Here is a 10,406-nt window from a genome sequence, read left to right as displayed (position 1 = left end):
AAACCCTGTCTCGAAAAAAAAAAAAAAAAAAATGGCAGAGATCATCTATAGTCTAAACAGTTCTCTGTGGTCTCCATGGTAACCTGGTTGGAGTCAGTCTGGCTTTCAAGCCCAGAAGACTAAGGGCTTTTTATGAAGAGACCCCTTTTTTTCCTGTGGATCAGATAATTCATGAAATGAGAAATGGCTCACCTTAACATAGACAATATGGCCTTTGACTCTTTAGTCTGTACACAGTGTTTTACAGTAGTTTTCATACCACAATTCAGGCAGTCTCTTGTATCTGTGTCCATAGCTTCTGAGACCCTGTGGGGTAAACTGTTAGACTTTGGGAGATTCTATCTATCATAAACTTAAATATATTAATAATAGGCAGACTTGTGACAAGATTGAGAGCTAAGTCAATTTGTCATATCTGAATAGAGCTCATCATAATTTATTAGCAGTAGCAAAAAATAATCATCAAGACAGCATAGGAGAGAAAATCTTGAGTAACTTTGACAGATTGTGTAATATAAAAACATATTTTGCATTAGCAGAGAGACAGTTGGCTTAGAGTTGGTGTGGACCAGAATGGAAAGAATCAGAGAGCTGACAGCTGTGCCATGAGACTGTGGTGATGAAAAATATATCCAGGAAGGTTCAGGCCTATGACACGAATTGAGCATGTAGGACATGGGAGCGGGCCAGTTGCGTGGGGTGAGAAACAGGCATGTGCATTTGAGGCACAAGGTTGGGGGTGGTGTTGGAACACATGCCCAACCTGAAGAGCACAGATCACTAGAAGCCACGATTAAAATGTGTGTGTCCCAGGTAGCGCAGGGCACAGTGATGGCAGTGTCCAGGGGTAGTGCTGTAGTGTACACAAAGCTCAGGTGTGATCAGGTGGGCGAGCTTCCTCCTACCAGCCAGCAACTGCAGCCCAGTACCAGGAATGGGCTATAGCTAGTTGAGTTGCTGGCCCAAGCTATATTATGGAAGCATGTAATAGCTTAGGCTATTTCCAAGGCTATTGGTTGCTCTCCACAAACTGTGCTATTGCTGAAGATAAGACCTCTATAACTCAGTGAACACAGAGAAGTTGAGCCTCACCACTACTGACTGGTGTTCTAGTAATGGAAAGTACTCTACAAGCTACTAGAGGAGAATGTTGAACACCAACACAGCTACAAACACTTTACAATGGTGACCTTCTCGTAAGATGAGCTAATGCAATGGTGGATCAAACGTGTAGCTCTAACCAACTGTATCTCATTGGGTGTAAGGTCCACTCCATGAGATGGAACCCATCTCCAATACTGCTCAGGTGGCCAAGAACCTGGGGACCTAGGATTAAACCAAATACGACTGCTCCAAAACAAAAGCAAAACCAAATAAACAAACAATAACAACAAAAGAAACCCCACACCGGTAGATCAATGTCTCATTAAACATCAGCAGAGATGATGCTTCTTGCAGTAGATGGAAAGAGACAATCCCACAACTGGACAATGCAGAGAGTATGGGCGACCTTAGAGCTCTCAGTCCTAAATGGGATGTCTCTGTCAAACTCTTCCCTTCGGCACTCAAGGAACTATGGGGAGGTGGGAAGATTGCTTGCATGGAAGACATCATGGAAACAAGGCCTCCAGACACAGTAGGATTGGGACACATGTGAACTCACAGACCCTGTGGCAACAAGCAAAGGGCCCCCTACACATTCCCAGACACAGGGGTTACTAGTGCTGAGATGGGGATGCAGATGCAAGCTCCTGTTCCTAGACAATAAGCTATCTTCAGCTGATAACTGCTTACAAACAAAAAATTAACTTCTCCAGTGAGTCCCACCAGGCTTACTAACCATTCTTAAGGGCAGGCCTCATGGCCAGAAGTAGATGGCCAACACAAAATGAACTCAAGTATTTCTGCACAGTTTTTTTCCAGGGTGGGGGTCTTATATTGCTTTATATTGGGCTTTTAAAAATATTTTTTAATTAATTTATTTTTTATTATAAGTTCCCTATACCCTCCCTCCGCCCTGCTCCCCTACCCACCCACTCCCACTTTTTGGCCCTGGCATTCCCCTGTACTGGGGCATATAAAGTTTGCAATACCAAGGGCCTCTCTTCCCAGTGATGGCTGACTAGGCCATCTTCTGCTACATATGCAGCTAGAGATATGAACTCTGGGGGTACTAGTTAGTTCATATTGTTGTTCCACCTATAGGGTTGCAGACCCCTTCAGCTCCTTGGGTGCTTTCTCTAGCTTCTCCATTGGGGGCCCTGTGTTCCATCTTATAGATGACTGTGAGCATCCACTTCTGTATTTGCCAGGCACTGGCATAGCCTCATATGAGACAGCTATAACAGGGTCCCTTCAGCAAAATCTTTCTGACATATGCAATTGTGTCTGGGTTTGGGGGCTGATTATGGGATGGATCCCTGGGTGGGGTGTCTCTGGATAGTCCATCCTTTCGTCTTAGCTCAAAACTTTGTCCTGTAACTCCTTTCATGGGTATTTTGTTCCCTATTCTAAGGAGGAATGAAGTATGCACCCATTGGTCTTCCCGCTTCTCAATTTTCTTGTGTTTTGTAAATTGTATCTTGGGTGTTCTATGTTTCTGGGCTAATATCCACTTATCAGTGAGTGTATATCTAAGAACTTCTTTTGTGATTGGGTTACCTCACTAAGGATCATATCCTCCAGATCCATCCATTTGTCCAAGAATTTCATAAATCCATTGTTTTTAATAGCTGAATAGTACTCCATTGTGTAACTGTACCACATTTTCTGTATCCATTCCTCTGTTAAGGGACATCTCGGTTCTTTCCAGCTTCTGGCTATTATAAATAAGGCTGCTATGAACATAGTGGAGCATGTGTTCTTATTACCAGTTGGAACTTCTTATGGGTATATGCCCAGGAGAGGTATTGCTGGATCTTCCAGTAGTATTATGTCCAATTTTCTGAGGAACCTCCAGACTGACTTCCAGAGTAACCACTTGCAATCCCACCAACAATGGAGGAGTATTCCTATTTCTCCACATCCTTGCCAGCATCTGCTGTCACCTGAATTTTTGATCTTAGCCATTCTGACTGGTGTGAGGTGTAATCTCAAGGTTGTTTTGATTTGCATTTCCCTGATGACTAAGGATGCTGAACATTTTTTCAGGTGTTTCTCAGCCATTTGGTATTCCTCAGTTGAGAATTCTTTGTTTAGCTCTGAACCCCATTTTTAACAGGGTTATTTGAATTTCTGGAGTCTAGCTTCTTGAGCTCTTTGTATATATTGGAAATTAGTCCCCTATCAGATTTAGGATTGGTTACAAAATATTTTTAAAAATCTTTTATTTGTTAATTATGATATCCAATTTTGAGTTTGTGTGTGCGTATGTTTATGTGTGTGTGTCTATATTTCTTCTTTCTTTGTTTCTTTTGTTGTTGTTAATTGTTTGTTGTCTTATTCTTGTTTGCTTTTTAAGAGAGAAAGTGTGGTGTTGGAATGATGGGGTGTGGGGTAGATCTGGACAAGATGAGGGAAGCCATAATCAGAACATAATGTATGAAAATAACTTTACCTTCAAAAGTAAAGTGATGAAAACAATTTACAGTATTATTTCTTTAAAATGACCACAGCTGGTGGCCTTGCTTTTCTTAGGTGTGTCATGCTCTTTTATAAAGTCTAACATGAAGGTTTTGAAGTAAAGGTTTGTAGTAGGTATTGAAGAATATGATCCCCACCCTGCCAAATAACTGTCACCACTTTCTTTAATCACTGGAAAGGATGACTGGGCTTTTTTTGTTTTGCAGCCTTGGAGTTGTGATAAAATTTATCTTTCCAGATTCTTTAGTAAAGGAATTTTAAGCAACTTAGATCTAAGTCCATCTCCCACACAGCTGCCAGCAAGCCTTGAGGGGAGACACAGGATGAACAGCAAACATCATCACAAGGTGCAATGGGTTTCATGTGTAAGATAAGGCAGGATAAAAAGACATTTTCTGTTTCAAATGTCATTGGAGCATGGTGGCTGCTTCGTTTTAAAATACCAGCTTATCCTACCTAATGAGTCCCCAGTTTGCATCAGCTGTGTGCCACTCAGTGCCACCAGCTGTTAAGAAGTCTACCTCACATGGCATGGAGTATCTAGTTTTGTCAAGTACTGCGGTATGAAGTGCTTTCACAACAGAACTGGAGCTAATTGCTGTAATCCCTCCATGGTTGCCAAGTGTATGTGTACCCTGTCATTTTAAAATCTAAAGTACCTTAAGTATTTACCAAAGTTAAAGCTGATACCATGGATGCTTGTTATTAATAAAAATGAAACCCAGCAGCTCCTGAAGCTCTGTCTCGAGGGGCTGTTTTCTGTTCTAACTGCTTGCCTTTCAGTGCAGTGTTCTGAAATCAAGCCAGCAGTCATATTATGCACAGAGGTATCTAAGGGATTCGGTTTAAAGTGGTTGGAGTGGGAGCTGAAGAAGCTTCGAGGAAGGGAGCCCTAAGCTCTATTTCCAACTCACACAGCCCATCATGGCTTTCGGATTCAGGACAGTCTTCTGGGTAATTGCAAGCTCTTGTACTTTGTCAGGAAAACACAGAATGAAGGCTACACCCCACTGCAGACACAGGAGCATCTGGTTCTTCAGGGATACTAGCAGCCCATAACATGGAGTGCTGTGCTATGAGAAGGGCAGAAACAAAATGAGTGTTACTGATAATACACATTTCTTTTTAATACAAATGATATAAATAGGGGATTTTTTTCATTAATTTATTCATTCACTTTACATCCCAATTGTAGCCTCCCAGTCCAACCCTTACAAATCCCTCCTTTCATTATATCCTCCCTTCTCCGCAGAAAAGGAGAAGCCTCTCTTGGGTACTACTCACCCTTGTTCATTTCAATAGAACTCATCACACACTCTCCTACTGAGGCCCAGCTAAGCAGTCCAGTTAGGGAAAGGGAATCCAATTGCAGGCAACAGAGTCAGAAACAGCTCCTCCTCCACTTGTTAGGGGACCCACATGAAGACCAGGTTGCACATCTGTCTAGGTCTGGTGGGGCTCTAGGTCCAGCGCATGCAAGCTCTTCGGTTGGTGGCTCAGGCTCTGTAAGCCCCCACGGGCCCAGGTTAGTTGACTCTGTAGGTCTTCTTGTGGTGTACCAGATTCCCCCCTCCAGCTTGCTCAGTTCTATCCCCTGCTTTTCCACAAGACGCTAGGGTTATGATTTTTAAAAACAATTGAATTTTTTAAAAAAGACAAGGTGTCCTGTAGCCTAGGTGGGCCTTGGCCTTGCTAGGTACCTAACAATGACTGTGAACTTCTCTTGCTTCTGCGTCTTAAGTGCTGAATTTCAGCCCTGGAGACCCATGTCTGCTATTGTGGTATACAAAGGGCATCCTACCTTCCAAGACCCATCCTCGGGCTTATTTCTCTCACAATAACACTAAGAGGAAGTAATTCCAAAGTCAAAATGTCAGACAAAATGATTGTTTACTTTTAATTTATTTTTCAAGTGCTTACTTGACTTGTCAAGTGCTGACTATATATCTGTCCACATTCTAAGTACTGAAAGTATTCTATCAGCAGCCAGGGATAGTGACAGACACTGGGAACCCCAGCCCTCTGGAGCTGAAGGCAGGAGGAACATGAGCTCAAGGCTAGCTTCGGTTACATGGTAAGATTGAGAATAATCAAAGAAGACCCCCATCTTTAAAAGTATAGTTCAATGTCTGTGTGATTGGCTTTTCAAGTACTTTCTGTTCATAGTTTGGACCTATTACCAAATTCCATGTCAATAGACAAGATTAAGATAGCTGAAGTTTACAGATGGGCTCACTTGTGGGTTTCCAGAGTCTCTGAGGGAGCTTGAATGAAGCTGTTTGAATCTGTAATATGTTCCTCAGTCACCTTTCCTGACAGAGATGTTCCATCTACAGTGATGTGTGGACACTCTCCATGTGCCCATGCTCACACTCAGGTACAGCGATGTGTGGACACTCTCCATGTGCCCATGCCCACACTCAGGTACAGCGATGTGTGGACACTCTCCATGTGCCCATGCACACACTCAGGTACAGTGATGTGTGGACACTCTCCATGTGCCCATGCCCACACTCAGGTACAGCGATGTGTGGACACTCAGGTAGAGCGATGTGTGGACACTCTCCATGTGCCCATGCACACACTCAGGTACAGCGATGTGTGGACACTCTCCATGTGCCCATGCACACACTCAGGTACAGTCATGTGTGGACACTCTCCATGTGCCCACCCATGCACACACTCAGATACAGTGATGTGTGGACACTCTCCATGTGCCCATGCCCACACTCAGGTACAGCGATGTGTGGACACTCTCCATGTGCCCATACCCACACTCAGGTACAGCGATGTCTGGACACTCTCCATGTGCCAATGCACACACTCAGGTACAGTGATGTGTGGACACTCTCCATGTGCCAATGCACACACTCAGGTACAGTCATGTGTGGACACTCTCCATGTGCCCATGCACACACTCAGGTACAGTGATGTGTAGACACTCTCCATGTGCCCATGCACACACACACTCAGGTACAGCGATGTGTGGACACTCTCCATGTGCCTATGCACACACTCAGGTACAGCGATGTGTGGACACTCTCCATGTGCCCATGCCCACACACTCAGGTACAGTGATGTGTGGACACTCTCCATTTGCCCATGCCCACACACACTCAGGTACAGAGCATTCCTCCAAATCTGAAGTGGCTTTTGTCTTCTGCACTAGGACCACTGGGTTTCACATGGACTAAACACTACTGTACTTACGACAAAGGAAGCAAAATGTTCACAATGAGCGTCTCCGATGTGAAAGCCAGTGGGAAGATGGTGAGTGAGCTCTCTCCTTTTGAAGTTAAAACATGTTATTTAAGGAATGGGCGATCAATAGTCACTTACGCTTCCTTTCCCTAGTAACTGCATGCATTGTCAATAACTGAAAAGGTCACTAAAAGACTTTTAGTGACCTTAACTACATTAAAACTAATGGGTAGTGTTTTTATTTAGCTGGGCTACCGTGTAGTTATAAACAGTTGTGTTGCAAGTAGGAATCTTTCAGTAAATATCTGAGGTACCCTCCTACATTTCTAGCTTCAGAAGAGAGGTCTACACTACGGGTTCATTACCAGACAAGGAAGGGACTGCCAGTGCCTGGGCCCAGCTTGTCCCCAAGATTCTGTATCCTGTCCTAGCCAGCAATGCTATAGAAGCCCTTGTATGCCCTAGCCTCTGACATTCAATAAATTCATATAACAAAATGCTGACTAACAATTTTTCAAATCAACAATCAAGGTTCTAAATTTGTCACTAAATGTTTCATGGCTAGCCAGGATTATAGAACATGATGAACCTTATTTGATGAAATGGTACAGTCTGTGCTGCACATCAAGTGTAACTCACTCTTTCTTCTCTTTCATCTTCTGTCTGTGCCTTTCCTTCCTTATGTCTGTCTTTCTTTTTCCTACTTCCTTCCTTCTTTTCTTCTTTCCTTCCTTCCTGTCTGTCTATCTTTCCTTCTATATTGCCTTCTTTTTCCTTTTTTCCATTTTTTTTTTTTTTTTTTTTTTTTTTTTTTAGTTAACCAAACCCTACCCCTACCCTTATCCCTAACCCTAACCCAATCTTGTGAATTAGCTAATTTGGTCATGGGCTAAGAATTCTGGAGGTGGATTTTGTCCAAAAGATAATTTGTTCCAACCTTATTTTAACAGATGAGGAAGTTGTTTCCAGAAAGTAAATGAGTCACCCAGGCAGTTTGTCATGTGGGGCATGGTAGAGTAGATGGTTAAAGCTAGAAATGTTATGATGTATTAACTGAAACTTATTGTGCTCAGGCATCCACCAGAGCCTAATAATTCAAAGTGAAAGACACACATAAAAGAAGGGGAACATACCAGAGAAAAAAAAGCCTGTGTTTCACCTGCAGAGTCCTTAAGTCACAATTCACATTTATCTGTGACTCACTTTGAATAGCGATTGACAGAAAGTCAACTTATGTCACAATAATGCAAACAAACTAAGCCAGACTGCTGATAATAAATCTGTGAGGCTCACAACCACCAAATGGCTAACGAATATTGAGCTAAACTTTTCTGCATTCTAGATGGGTATCTCACATGGAGAAGAGGATTTCTGAGAGTCCTCAGGCCCCTCTTCTGTCCCATCCAGAGAGGATGCATTTTATTCTCCAAGAAGTGGGCTAGCAGTGAAACCATGCATGTTATGGCTGCCTGCAGGAGCAGAACGGTGAATGTGAGCTTTCCTGTTCTGGCTCCTGTTCTTTCCTGTTCAGGCTCCTTTGGGATTTGGTGCAAGCCACTGTTTATCACTCCAAGACTCCAGTACAAAAACATACCTATGGCACTAATCTCTAAGCTATCTGTATCATGTTTACTTATTATAATAGGGGATTTTGATGGAGAAATTGTTCAGTATCCTAGCACACATACCACACATGCAACTGTGATGTTACAGTGACTGTGTCATCTTTCCGAGTCCAAGAGTGTGTACTCTGTACAATGCCTATTCCTCTTCAGGGTAGATTGCCTTAAGGTACAGGGAAATCCTGTGGCAGATTTTTTTTTTAAAACAAAACACAGTATATTGTCAATGAGAGGAGAAAATTAGAAAGCAGAGGAAGTTAAATTTTTATGCATGACTTATCTTTAAGTTAGCAGATCCAGTTGACAACTTTTGATCACTGTACTCAATCCACTACTACCTTATGTTAGTAACCAGATACCTTGTTTTTCAGAACGGCCTTGTTACTGGTTCGCCTGAAATGTTTAAATTAAAGTCGTGTATCCGACGGAAGACAGATTCCATTGACAAGCGCTTCTGCTTTGACATAGAAGTGGTCGAAAGGTTTGAGCATTACTTTCCACTTTGTAGCTTTTACTTAATTTCCGTTTCTAAGTCTGAAGAAGCACAACATGAAATGGGGTAGAGCAGAGGTTCTCAACCTGGGGGTCACAGCCTCTTTACTGAAATGGGGTAGAGCAGAGGTTCTCAACCTGGGGGTCACAGCCTCTTTACTGGTGATTCACCTTTCCACAGGGGCAGTAGGAGACCATTGGCAAACACAAATATTTACATTACAATTCACAAACGTATCAAAATTATTATTATGAACTAGAAATGGGAATAAGTTTGTAGTTTGGGTCACTGCAACATGAAGAACTGTATTAAAGGGTCAAAGCATTAGGAAGGCTGAAAACCACTGACATATAGTGTTTGTAATGAGACTGTGAACATGTTTACTTCAGTCTTTCACATATTTATCCAAGAAATTTTCATTGTATTATATTTAAAATAGAAAAGAGCCACAAGGCATAATGCTGCTTGTCCCAGAGAAACTATATGTGTGTGTGTGTGTGTGTGTGTGTGTGTGTATATATATATATATATATATATATATATATATATGATTAGCATAGTAAAGGAAAGAGCAGAGCAGCCTATACCCCAGCAAAGGAGAAGAAGCCCATAGTGTTGGTTGCTGGTTTCAAGACAAATGTTTTTACTTTTAAAATTTATTCTCTCACATCTTATATTCTGATCACAGTTTCCCTTCCCTCCTCTCCTCCCAGTCCTCCCACTCCCCCCACCATCCACTCCTCCTCTGGTTCCCTTCAGAAAAGGGCAGACCTCCCAGGGATATCAACTAAACACAGCATATCAAATTGCAGTGAGACAAGGCACCTCCCTTTATCTTAAGGCTGGATAAAGCAACCCAGTAAGAAGACAGGGGTACCTAAAGCAGGCAAAAGCTCATCATAGGCATTTTTAACATCACTGATGGTTTTACTATCATGGACTCAGAAGATTCTAGAGGGAATACAACATACTCCAGAGCTGGCCAAGTGTCTAGAGGGCTACTAGGTGCACAGCACTGTTATATTTCTGCATATTCTAGTTATAATTACTTAAACTCTGTACTTTTGTCATTTCCATCTCTAAAATAAAAAATTAAATCCACACCTCTAGAGTTTGCTGAGGGTTAAATGAGATAATAAAGTGTTCTTATGAACACAGCACCCAGAACAAACTAAAACCATCCAGCAGGTATTGACAGTTGTATCACATTTTAATATTGACCTAAACTCTGGAGCAAGGCTGGGCACAGCAACAAGCATCTGTAATCACAGCACTCTAAGGGCTGAAGGGAGAGGAACACAAGCTTGAAGTATATAAAGCTTGTGGTGCTTAGAACTTGTCCCAGAGAAACAAAAATCAATTCAATCATATCCAATTATCTGGGCCCTTCTATACATTTTTTCTTTTCTTGTCATTCTAGTGAGCCATTTTCATATTTACAGAAGAAATGCAAATTGTTTGTTGACAGATTATGCTATTCCAACGTTTTTGTTTTGTTTTTTTTTTTT

General features: G+C 42.1%; 1 protein-coding gene across 2 annotated transcripts in view; it reads left to right on the top strand.

The window, feature by feature from the left end:
• Arhgap42 (Rho GTPase activating protein 42) overlaps nucleotides 1–10,406 on the top strand; it is a 247,051-nt gene that overhangs the window by 198,705 nt on the left and 37,940 nt on the right. For both annotated transcript variants that reach the window (XM_029481163.1, XM_021171512.2), the window contains 2 exons: nucleotides 6,752–6,852; nucleotides 8,777–8,886. In XM_029481163.1, the coding sequence (XP_029337023.1) occupies nucleotides 6,752–6,852; nucleotides 8,777–8,886 (211 nt within the window). The remainder of the gene's footprint in view (nucleotides 1–6,751; nucleotides 6,853–8,776; nucleotides 8,887–10,406) is intronic.

Source organism: Mus caroli, chromosome 9 (assembly GCF_900094665.2).
Source record: "Mus caroli chromosome 9, CAROLI_EIJ_v1.1, whole genome shotgun sequence".
Taxonomy (NCBI): Eukaryota; Metazoa; Chordata; class Mammalia; order Rodentia; family Muridae; genus Mus; species Mus caroli.
This window is presented reverse-complemented; position numbering and strand designations above follow the sequence as displayed.